The sequence below is a fragment of the Uranotaenia lowii genome, chromosome 3, assembly GCF_029784155.1.
Source record: "Uranotaenia lowii strain MFRU-FL chromosome 3, ASM2978415v1, whole genome shotgun sequence".
Lineage (NCBI taxonomy): Eukaryota > Metazoa > Arthropoda > Insecta > Diptera > Culicidae > Uranotaenia > Uranotaenia lowii.
In genome coordinates, this window is record NC_073693.1 from 20776452 (window position 1) to 20789431 (window position 12980).

The 12980-nt window shown below is 30.8% G+C and overlaps 1 protein-coding gene across 1 annotated transcript; it reads right to left on the minus strand.

The window, feature by feature from the left end:
* Positions 1-808: 808 nt before the first annotated feature.
* On the minus strand, positions 809-9826 carry LOC129751770 (acyl-CoA-binding protein homolog 1-like). Its single transcript, XM_055747472.1, has 2 exons — positions 9672-9826; positions 809-1058 (listed from the first exon to the last, which is right to left on the minus strand). Exons 1-2 carry the CDS (start codon positions 9684-9686, stop codon positions 810-812), a joined length of 264 nt encoding a protein of 87 aa, XP_055603447.1. The 5' UTR covers positions 9687-9826; the 3' UTR covers position 809.
* Positions 9827-12980: the final 3154 nt, after the last annotated feature.

The following is a 12980-nucleotide window of genomic DNA, read 5'->3' on the forward strand; positions in this document are numbered from 1 at the left end:
TTGGAGTAAACAACATTTTCCTTGAACTACATTGGATCCTTTTTTCATCCAAAATAGGTTAAATGTGAGCATCGCGTTGAGAGCTATGAGGCTTGGATTGGTATTTCCAACACTTAAAGTTTACAATTTTGGGATTTTCCTATCCTAAATTCAGTAGAAGTAGAAGTCAAAAAGTAGAAGTAGAAGTCAAAATGATTCTGAAGCCAGATTTTAGAATCCTTAAGTTAGAATTTAGGAACTAGTTTCCTAAATTCAGAATTCAAATTTCCGTGTTCAGAATTTAAAATTCAAAATTAAGTTTTCTAAATGCGGAATTCAGATTCAAGAACTCAGATTTAAGAATTCAGAATGAAGAATGCTGAACTCTTAAACCAAAATCCAGAATTTTAGATGCTGAATTCAGAATTATGAATCTATTAAGAACCCAAAAATCTCCTCTGTTTCATTCAAAATTTGGATTCAAAATTTCAGAAAAGTCTTAAAACGGATTTTCGGATTGATAGATAATATTAAGGACTGTTTTATAAACTTTTTTTTATTGTGGATAGTAAATTTATAAAACAATATAAATATTTAATAAACGGATTTGAACTATGACAACAAAAAACGTGTTTTGAATATAAAACAACATCCGTTTGTTAGTTTTGTTTTCACTTAAAGTTAAAATTTGATCCCACATGTCCCTGTAACAGAAAACACTTATCGAATTTTGGCTTTGGGTTTCTCTTAGTTTGTGTACATGTTGCTTCCACGATCCCTGATTCTGAATTTAATTTTACATTTTAAAATAGTTTTTGAAGCTCCCCTCTTCACTGGTACTTGGCGGTCAATTCCTCGACCAGCTTGATGTAGGCTTCCTTGGCGGCGTCCTGGGTGGTGCCCTTCTTGTCGGACCACGCCTGCCACTTGGCCTTTCCCTTGAGGTCGAACATTCCCGGCTTGTCGGTGTTGTTGTCCCCCACGGTGCCTTGCTTGTAGAGGGCGTACAGTTCCAGCAGTTCCTGATCCGTGGGCCGCTTGGTGAAGGTCTTCACCCGTTCGGCAGATTCGTTGAATTTCTGCAAGTGGTGATTGTTCAGAATTAGTCTTCATTCGATTTCATATCCAGAACTTAATCTACTTCGTATTGTATTTCAGTTGTGTGGGAAATTACGTTCAAAAGTTTCTGTGATTTTCAAAATATTGAAATTTGTGTATCAGACCAGCCTTTTACAATATCTCATACTACTATATCCGGCCACGCTTTACCAAAAAAAAAAAAAATGTGAACAGGCTGAGATAGAATTTCGCTATAGTTTTGATGACTCAAAAGTGAGGACCAGACAAAAACCAAGCCAACTTATATTAACAGTTAAGCATAAAGCTGTTAAAGCCAAGTCTTCGGGTAGTAACAAGTACAAGTCTTGTACTGAACATTACCAGGGTGGTCACTCAAATTAAATTTTTTATTGCTCGCATTTTTTTTATTATATTTTTTTTAAATCCAAGAATAATAGCATATTTAAGATAAATTAATTTTTTTAAACTTCAATGTTACGCCTCTTATTCTCTGTATTTTCCTATCTCGCTATCAGAGGACAAATGGTCGGAATTAGACTAGACCGAACTAAACGCCATAAGCTTTTTTCAGTTACACAGTTGATTCCTACAGAAGAAGAAAATAAAATATGAATTTTAATATTAAGTAGTTTTTAATACAAGAAACTAATTTCCGTCATTCAAATACGCTGTTTCATTCTTGTAAACAATAATTCAACTCTGTTGTTACAAAATTTCCTCATGGCGATGGCGCTAACTTCAGCCAACCAAATATTCGTTAAAAATGTTATGTTCTAACATAACTTAACAGATAAGCATAGATGTGGAATTCTAAAGTATTCTTGGAATTTATTGAAAGTTTATTCATTTAAAATACTGCTTTCTTCTTCTTCTTGAAATGTTGAATTATTCCAAAAATGTCTCTAAAGTTAACAGAGAATCTTTGACTTAACTTTATACGCAGAAATCGACCCGTAATAGAAGTTCCAATTTCTAATGCTATTTCAATTACACATGGGTAACTCGTTATTTCAATTTTTTGCATAAATTGTTGATGTTCGGTTTGTCTATTATGTCATTCTGTTACGTAAACGAAACTGAAAATGAAAAATGACATTTTAACCCTTTAACACCGAACGACGATATATCGTTGTTGCGATTTTTATGCGATGTTTTGCTTATCTCATCAGACTTATAATTGAAAAGTTAAAGTGCTTTTATATTTTTTTTCCAAGGCTCTTAAACAAACAGCTCTCCTGATGATAACAAATAGTTTTTACAACAAAAGGGTGGTTGAATGTGAAAAAATAACTTTTATTCTTTGTAGATTTAAAGTTATAGTGCTATTTTTAAGTTATTTAGTGATAAATTTTTGATATTTAGAAATTAAGTATGGGAGAGTTGAGAATCATGGGCCACATTTTTTCGTTGTTCGATAACTTCTTTATTATAAAAGATAAAATGAAAATAAAAATTGGTATGGTTTTCTACATTTTCAAGGAATTATAAGGTATTTTTATAAAATTGTTAATAAGTTATTTGCCCCAAATTCTGATTGTTTTAAGAAAAGCAATATTTTTTTTAATTTTGAAAAATGGTGGAGAATCGTGGGCCACTAAATCCAAATTGACCAAATAACATGCAAAGTTTATGAGTTGACCCAAAACTGTGATTGTATGAAGGTAAAATTTCATTTGTATTTCGAAGCTAAAACTATTTAGCAATTATTATAATTTGAGCCCCTAGATGTATGCAGCATCATTGTTTTTTTTCGATTATAAATGTTTTGAAAAGAAAACGTTAAAAAGCTAGGTAAAATTGATAAATTGGACTTTGTAAACAGTTATGAAGGTGTTTTGTATCTTTTATGATCAAGAGAGCTCGTTAAAACCGTCAAAATGGAGACTGATCAATGTAACCCCAAAGTATCAATTCCTGAACAGCGACGAAATCGATTTTTAAATCAAATTTAATGTAGTCCAATATATTTTTGCAACCATGTTTTACGTTCATAGGAGTCCAGTACTGGTTTTAAAAATAAGAAACATGCCACATTCCCCTGAACGGGAAAAATAATCGAAAAATATTGAAAAAAGTGATCAATATTACCCCGGATTACGGTACCGTCAAACTGGGCATCATGCAAAAGCAGGTTTAGATGCAACATTTGAATACCAGAACACTCATTCAATTTTTATTTCAATATACTGTAATAAAGTTATCATTGATTGATAACAAATTGATTATGACATAGTTTTTAACATCGTGAAAGAGTTTTTTAAAGTTTTTGATACTTAATAAAAATTTAAAAAATCGAGCAATAGATGTACAAATTTTTACATTTTTCGATACCGTAAAAAACTTTACCTCGTATGACGGATTCGCTTAATGATATCACCTACAAACTTTATATTGCTTTCATTATAAAATACCAACACTGTTGGTGTATAAATATTTTTCGGACAATCACCAATTTTTTTAAATAAATATTTTTCTAATTCATTAAGCTGACCGGGGCAAAATGCAACAAAATGCAAATCAGATCTAAATCTCATAAATCGCGTTTCCATATGCTGGAATTTGATAGTTTTGCATTATGCGTTTGTTAACATTAAAATTTCATCCATCCTAAGATTTATTCACATGATTCAAGATAATAGAATATTTTGTAGTATTTTCTACCCCTAAATGTATGCAGCAGATTAACACTCCTTAAACCATTTTTGACAGAAAATATGTCAAATTTAATTCGAACAAAACCAAAAACTACTGTAAATGGTTCTTTATGCGTTATGACATCACAAATGAATAAAAAACTTTAAATTTTCAAAAGTTTTAATTTGATTTTTCATTAATTACAGAGTTTGTTGCAACTTACCCCTTTTTCTTAGTAGGGTGAAAATCGCATGTTTTAGAAAATTTAAAAATAACTGGTAAAATCAATAATTTTTCTGACTTCGTCAATTTGGTGTCCCATCAACCTTAAAACTTTTGATGTACAAGAGGAATGATTATCTGTGGGAATTAAGATTTTAGAAGCCATTGAAGTTGAAAAATGTTGCATGTTGCCCCAGTTGACGGTATCCATCCGTCATATTGGCAAAACTTTCCTAATGATTTCCTGATTTCCTTAATGATATCTGTTCAACTGGCAACAATTCCAGAGAACGCTACGAATTCACTCTTCGTCGATTCTAGAACAATAGCGAATTGATGTTCTTTCTCACTTGCGACTCTCTGTTATTGTTTACATTTGCCTGTCCAGATTAATCGCCGCGGTGTTCAATTCGGACGTCGCAATTGAGTTTTATCAAATTTAAAAATAAAAATTTAAATTTCAGATCCAATTTAATTTAATTTTGTTTGAAATCTTTCACATCAAATATTCATATTATGTATGACCGTTAAAAAAATTGCAAGTACTGCCAAACAGAAATCGAGTATGAAATATTAAGAGTCAAAATTTTAATAGTAAGAGTTTAAATTTTTAATAGTAAGAGTTTAAATTTCAAGATATCTAAATTCAAGTAATGCGTTAAACAGTTAAAACACAAGGGATTTCAACAAAAATAATCCGAAAGAAGAGATACTGTGTTTGTAACTTTTGCGTTCCCTATGAGTTTCCAGCGCCAGAAAGGAATAAATAGTATTTATAAAAGCTGTTTCAATATTAAGGAATTGAGAATAGAAGAGATTGGAATGCGATAGAGATTTAAATTCATCTCCAGAACTCAAAATCTGCATTCACAATTATAACACATAGAAACAAAATTCACATTTTCCGAGGCGCTGATTTCGACTTATTTAGGGGCACTGAATGCAAATTTGTAGATGTAAATAAATTTTCTATCAGCGTTTCTGGTATGTATAACTTTTGAAAATTAAAAAAAAAATGTGCACTTTTTAGCAAAAGTTTGAATCATCAATAAGAGTTAGAAAAAAGGGTCCAACTTTATGATGAATTTTCTTAAAAAAGACTGTGAGTAATTTGTCTTGACTTCTGGGTGACAAAATTATATAAGTAAGTATATTTCCTCGTTTTGTAAAATACGGGAATTTTGAAAACATTTTTAATTAAAATCAATTTAGAATATTTTTTAATGCACAGGTGAAAATGCTTTTCAGCCTTCAACGAGTTCAAAATTTTTAGAATCAAATACTTAACTAACAATATTTCCTTTCGTGATTTAACCAATAGTTTTAATGTTATGTATCCAATTTTCAGAAAAAGAATGTTAAAGTTATTTTTTCAAATCGTTGTATCTTTGGAACAAAATAATCTAAACCAAAATATTTAAACTGATTAGTTATCCCGTTATCGGTCGACTATTTTTCGACAACAAGGCAATCCATCAAGCATTCGGAAGATCTTTTAGTGATTTTTGACTAACACTGCTGGATTTCAAGATCTACCAATTATATACCAATTATACCAGTTATAACTGGTTTCAGCTCATCCCTACAATAATATTGATATTTTCAGTTAAAATCCAGTTTAAAGTTTGGTACTCTGCATCTGAAAGTTTGACTATTTCAATTGCAATTGATTAAGACCAGGGATTATAACTGTCCAAATGTCATTTGACATTTTTCCGAAACCTAGAGCGACATTCATCAGTACGAAAACGACCGTCGCAGTCATGTCCTCTTTGGATTTTGTGAATGTCATCGCTAAGAAATTCCCTCGAGGAAATGTCAAATAACATTTGGGATGAATGTTACAACTTGCATCAAGATCGTGATAGTCATGGAAAAAAAAGTTAAGCTAAGCAGATGAAAGTCGGTCGTTGCTCCGATGATATTCATGATGGCAAATGTTATGGCGACTTTAAACATTTTGAATGTCACAGAATCATAATCGTAACATTCATTGGAATCTCAATGAAATGTTAAAAAATGAATGTCGCGACAGTTAAAACGTTTCCTTGCTAGTTTTATTCTGGAGAATTTTGCAAGTGAGACTTTGCCCGTGTAAACTGGACAATCTGATCGGTTCCGGAATCCGAAGAATCAAATTGATCAGATTTTAGCTTGCGACAAATGAAGAGAACCACTTCTCCTATCAATTCACATCATGTACAAATCAAGAGCTTTCTATTCATGGGTTTGGGATGAATAAAACCAAGCGGATTAAAATTCAAAATAAAACAACAAAACAAACAAGCTTTCTATTCATGTGTTGCAAGTTAAAATCTGATCATTTTGGTTTTCGGATTCCAGAACCGACCAGATTGGCCGTGGCCAATGAACTTCATGACAGTCAAAATTATGACATTTTTTTTAAATTTTCCCATGACAGTCACGCAACCTGAAATACAAAAATGTCATTCTAACAGTCAGAGGACCAACAGAATCTTCGCCTGTCTCAAGTAAAAAATGTTATCGAGATGAACAATTCGATGAAGTGTTTTTGAGCGACTGTCATTGCAAAACTGAATAACATTTTCTCAAGTCTTTTAACATATTTTGGATGATCGTCAATGTCATTTAGATCTTTTGTCATTGGAGAATGTTATTTGACTGTCACGATCTCGACTGTCGTTCGGGTGACATTCGCATCACTGATTAAGAAGAATGAACCCACCATTGCATGTTTTTATTATAATTCAATATCATTTCAAAAGTTTGAAATTATGTGTATATACCTACATGAAGAAAAAAAAAACGATTTTCCAGTTTCTTTTATATTTTTTTTTGTTGCGAATTTGTAACTATTTCATTCGTTTTAGTACAAATAAAATTTAAAATTTTGTTTGAAAACTTTAAATTTAACAGCAAATCTATTAAAATTAGGTTCCATAAGCTCTCTACTTCAGAGAATGATTTTTATAATCTTTTTTTCAACTATATTTTTATTAAGAGTGTTGATTTTTTATATTGTTAATATGAAATATCAAAACCAGCATTTTGAACGAGAATTATGTTTCAAAATTTAAAATAATAATGCGAAATTTCCAAATCACGATTCAGTAAAATACTCCAATAAAGAGTTCAATCACTGTTAATCAGTTTGAAATTCATAGCAACTGACACTAATCTCAAAAAATCTTTCTTAAATGTTTAGTTGCAAAATGAGAATCATTAAAATTTTGTTTTAAGCCTGGCGCTTAAGAAACAAATGTAGATAACTTGAAAAATTTTATCCTACATTTTCATCTCTCAACTACGTTTGACAAATGACATTTATAACAAGAAATTCTTTGAAGAGCTTTCAAAGTGATAAATTTAAACTACCAGATATACAAATTACGACAATTTTCTTTCTATCAGTATTTTTTCGCAGTGAATATTAAAGATTCGCTGGTTGTTCTATAAATATTGAGAAAATTTGTTAAATGTTTTCGTTATTCTTCTCTTACTTCATATTTCTCGAAATATGTAAATCTGATTTTGTTCAGTGAAATTCAGGAGGGGGGGGGGGGGGGGAAGGGAGGGGAGAGGATGATTTCACGAAGTTTTAAAAAAAGTTGCCATGAATTGCCCGTCTCAGTTACGTGTAAAATAATTCTGGAATGCTAATACATAAACCTACACTGGAATCCTTTTCGACTGTTACACTGTATCGCATGAGGGCTTTTTTTTTTTGTAGAAAACATTCCTGCATCGAAAGTTTGTTTTTTGTACAGGATTTTCATCCTCTGGGATGATTCATCCCTACTGCATTAAAAGGCAAATGAGTCTACAATATAAGCTGTACTCTGTTCCTCCTCCCCCTGAATGTTGGAAATAAATCTGCCGAACCACCAAAAATCGTGAAAATATAACGTTTCACCGCTACTTTTTTGTTTTTAATTTTTCGACTGAAAAAACTTTTGTAGCTAGCCATTTTTACTGGTACAAGACATCTATCTAGCGGATCTAAATAAGGGCTGATGTCATGCTGAGGCGACAAGCAGCGCAACACGTTCAGGCGACATTCTTGCTCTCATTTAATCTCCATGGAAAAAGCGCAGACCTGTCATGCTGAGCGCATTGGAAAGCGCGACAAAGCTGATGCCGCTGTTTTGTAGCGCGACAAGTAGGAAATCCAATGGGAATATTTTTTTTTCTCGGTTTGAAGCAGTGATTCGGGGTTTTAAGCACAATATGTAGTTCAAAGATACGTCCGAACTAGTGATAGTAAACTAAAAAATATCTTAATCGGCGAGAAATTTTTAAGAATTCTTAGTTCCGGCAAAAAAACAAGGAATTTTGTCGGTTCAAATTTCGGCATTCTTGCAATCCAGGTCATGATATGATGAGTTTTTAATGGCTCCTGAAAGAAAGGAGACGATTCCAAGCATTATCAGATGGAGAGAAGTGATGATTTGTAGTGAATTCCAAAGCGTCATGGCGCGCCAGCATGACATACCAATGCGTTGCATTGCTTTCTCATTGGAACGTAGAACGCAAAGCGATGCTTGTCGCCTCAGCATGACATCAGCCTTAATGGCGTCCAGGGATGAAATGATAAGTTTCTTGGCCTATCAGTCCCAAACACTCACTTTTCAACGAAAAGGCGGATTTGAATGCCCTTTTTTGTAGCCAAAATATACGAAACAAAAATATACTTTTCATGTCTAGCACGAACATGAATTCGTGTGTAAACAAATAGTGCAGTGTTTGTAGTGAATTATTTGGGTAAAATTTTGTTTATCAAGGTCAAATTGTTTGTTTCGGCCTAAACAACAATTTCTAGAAGAAAACATTTTTTTTCAGAAAAATCTGAACGTTTGCACTTACCCCGGTGTATATTAGCCACAAAAGTAAGAAAAATACGCTTCTATATATAAATTTTTGGAATGTTTTCTCAGAATAAATTCAAAAATTTCTTTTTCTCCGAATAATCCAAAAGAAGGAGCATTTGACTTTTCACACAAAAACTATAAAAAAGCAAAAATTTATAACAATTAATTTGCTAGATTTTTTTTAAATCGATAAAAATTGCAAGGTAAGTCACATAAGTGGAGTTAATTGACAGTGTTTAGATCACTACAACTATTCTGTTTTCTCTCACTTCCCTTAAATCTTTTGAAATATGGTTTCAGAGTACTCTTTTTGCAGGATATGGTAACCCTACTATAACACATTTGGGTGGACGCTTGGTCGCTCTGAAAAATACTGAGCGTTTTTTAAAGCTTCACAGTTGGGAAAAGCACAGAGAATTCTTTTATTGAAGAAAGAAAGTGTATTTTTGTAATTTTCGGAACAGTCTTTATAAGCAAGGAACAAGGAATTGAAATCGACATAGGTCTGCTTCAACAAAAAGTAGGTAATAAAATTAAAAATAATTGAAACGATCTAGCGAGATTATTCCATTGCAGGATTAAACCAGTGAAATCATTGAGTAACGTAACGTTTGCCAATCTTGTAGGTAGGTAGGTAGTTATCATTTTCAGTTGTTGTTGAGTTTCGGTCATTCTACATTTCTTATCAGTTACCGCATATGTACGAGAGCTGCTCGTTCGCGCGATCCGTTACTGTAAATCCCCGTTATCGGGTGGTTCGATTTTTCATTTTAAATGTTCAGGTACATAAGTGTATGGCCGCATAGGTATAGGTAAGATGATTGCCAATCCGGGGTTAAATAAAAGTCATTATGATGTGTGGATTGTAGGAAAAGGTTATTTGGAAATTTAAAGTTTTTTATTTACCTCTTCCAGGGACATGTCTTCAAGCTTTTGTTACTGGGCACCTGTGGATGAAAAAAAAAATTGATGTTAATATTTATGTGCGGTTTTAACATCTGTTTATCTTCAGACGCCTCAAGTTTTGATTTAATCAATACACAGAATTTATCTATTTGGAACAGCACTATCATACAGTACAAAACGAAAGCAAATGATAAGATTGTATAATATATGGTCCATTTGTAGTCTACCACACAACTGGGTATGAGGAGTCAGTTGTCGCTTTATGAAGTTTATCCATAGCTGGGATTGGATAAATTGCGCGTAGGAAGTGTGTTTATGAGCACGTTTTTCCCTGTCTGGTCGTCAGAAGTGTTTCATGCATGGAATACTAACATGTCAAAGTGTTATCACACGATATGGTAATGTGCAGTTGAACATCAAAGCGTACCATCGTCAGTTATTATTTACTGTGGGCATTGCTTATCAACCGGTATAAAAATATCAATAAATAGGGGAGAATGAGGATACTTGATCCCTGGGGATACTTGATTCCTTAGCTATATCTCGAAACTGGAATGTCTTACAAAGATCAAATGTTCTAGGAAAATGTGCAAAAATGAGCAAAATAACAATGCTTGTAGTTTAAAAATTTTTAACAAAATAATTGTTTGAGTAATTTAACTTTGTTTGAAAAATTTCACAAAATGTAACTTGAAGATCTTTTTTCATCACTTTAAAATGTTCCTTACATGGGAAAATTATAATATTTGTTCCAATGTATGAATCGTCCGAGCGTAAAATGAACTTCAAAATGCCATATTTTCAAAGCAATGGAAAACTCTCAACTTTTTCCAGAAAAAGTTTCCTAAAATGTTGATAATGGGTACAATTGATCCCCCTTCCAAACGGCATATTCTTCTTCTGAATTGATCGTTATGATAGCTGATTACGAAATTACTAATATTTAGCCAAAAACTAATATTTATCAAACAATTGTCTGAAGAAAAGAGCGTAAATAATTATTTTTTTCTTAATTATAAAAAATAGCGCCTTTAAGCATGCAATGTTTTTAGCGTTGAGACAAAGTTATAGAATTTTCTTCTTATGTCTGCTATAAATTGTGAAATGAGTATAAACATGACCAAAATAGTCAATTAATATTCTATCTTGGGGTTTTGTTTGATTTTTAAACAAGGATTAGGGCTTTCTAAATAAAAGATCAAGTCTCCTTCAATAGGGGATCAAGTCTCCCCTAACTTCAGAAAAATCGCAATTTTTTCCTCCCACGAAAATGCTTCTTGTTCATCAACGGGTTCAAGTATCGTTCTAATTTTTGGAGCATAGAAACTTGAAGTTACAAACTGTCAGAAAATGTCAAAGACGGCGAGTTTCTAAATTTTTCCAAAAAGATATGGTGAAAATAAGAAAAGGGGATCAAGTATCCCCACTCTCCCCTACTGTTGCATTTTTTGACAAAAAAATTGATTTTTTTTAATGAAAAAACAAATAATTTTGATGAACAAAGAAAAAATGGCAAATAAACAAACAAAAAAAAACAAATGATGAAAATAATAACAATAACACAACAGACAAAAATGACAAAAATAAAAATTAAAAAATATTACAAAAATGACAAAAAATGGCAAAATTTCATAAATTGGCAAAAATGAAAAAATGACAAAATTAACAAAAGAGAAAAAAATGACAAAAATGTTAAAATGAGAAATATTAAAATAACAAAAAAAGACAAAAATGAAAAAAAAAATGACAAAAATGACAAAAATGACAAAAATGACAAAAATGACAAAAATGACAAAAATGACAAAAATGACAAAAATGACAAAAATGACAAAAATGACAAAAATGACAAAAATGACAAAAATGACAAAAATGACAAGAATGACAAAAATGACAAAAATGACAAAAATGACAAAAATGACAAAAATGACAAAAATGACAAAAATGACAAAAATGACAAAAATGACAAAAATGACAAAAATGACAAAAATGACAAAAATGACAAAAATGACAAAAATGACAAAAATGACAAAAATGACAAAAATGACAAAAATGACAAAAATGACAAAAATGACAAAAATGACAAAAATGACCAAAAATGACAAAAATGACAAAAATGACAAAAATGACAAAAATGACAAAAATGACAAAAAAGACAAAAATGACAAAAATGACAAAAATGACAAAAATGACAAAAATGACAAAAATGACAAAAATGACAAAAATGACAAAAATGACAAAAATGACAAAAATGACAAAAATGACAAAAATGACAAAAATGACAAAAATGACAAAAATGACAAAAATGACAAAAATGACAAAAATGACAAAAATGACAAAAATGACAAAAATGACAAAAATGACAAAAATGACAAAAATGACAAAAATGACAAAAATGACAAAAATGACAAAAATGACAAAAATGACAAAAATGACAAAAATGACAAAAATGACAAAAATGACAAAAATGACAAAAATGACAAAAATGACAAAAATGACAAAAATGACAAAAATGACAAAAATGACAAAAATGACAAAAATGACAAAAATGACAAAAATGACAAAAATGACAAAAATGACAAAAATGACAAAAATGACAAAAATGACACAAAAATGACAAAAATGACAAAAATGACAAAAATGACAAAAATGACAAAAATGACAAAAATGACAAAAATGACAAAAATGACAAAAATGACAAAAATGACAAAAATGACAAAAATGACAAAAATGACAAAAATGACAAAAATGACACAAAAATGACACAAAAATGTCACAAAAATGACACAAAAACGACACAAACATGACACTAACATGACACGAAAATGACACAAAAATGACACAAAAATTACACAAAAATTACACAAAAATTACACAAAAATTACACAAAAATTACACAAAAATTACACAAAAATTACACAAAAATAACACAAAAATTACACAAAAATTACACAAAAATTACACAAAAATTACACAAAAATTACACAAAAATAACACAAAAATTACACAAAAATAACACAAAAATGACACAAATATGACAAAAATGACAAAAATGACAAAAATGACAACAATGATAAAAATGACAAAAATGACAAAAATGACAAAAATGACAAAAATAACAAAAATGACAAAAATAACAAAAATGACAAAAATGACAAAAATGACAAAAATGATAAAAATGACAAAAATGACAAAAATGACAAAAATGACAAAAATGACATAATTGACAAAAATGACAAAAATGACAAATATGACGAAAATGACAAAAATGACAAAATGCAAAAATGACAAAAATGACAAAAATGACAAAAA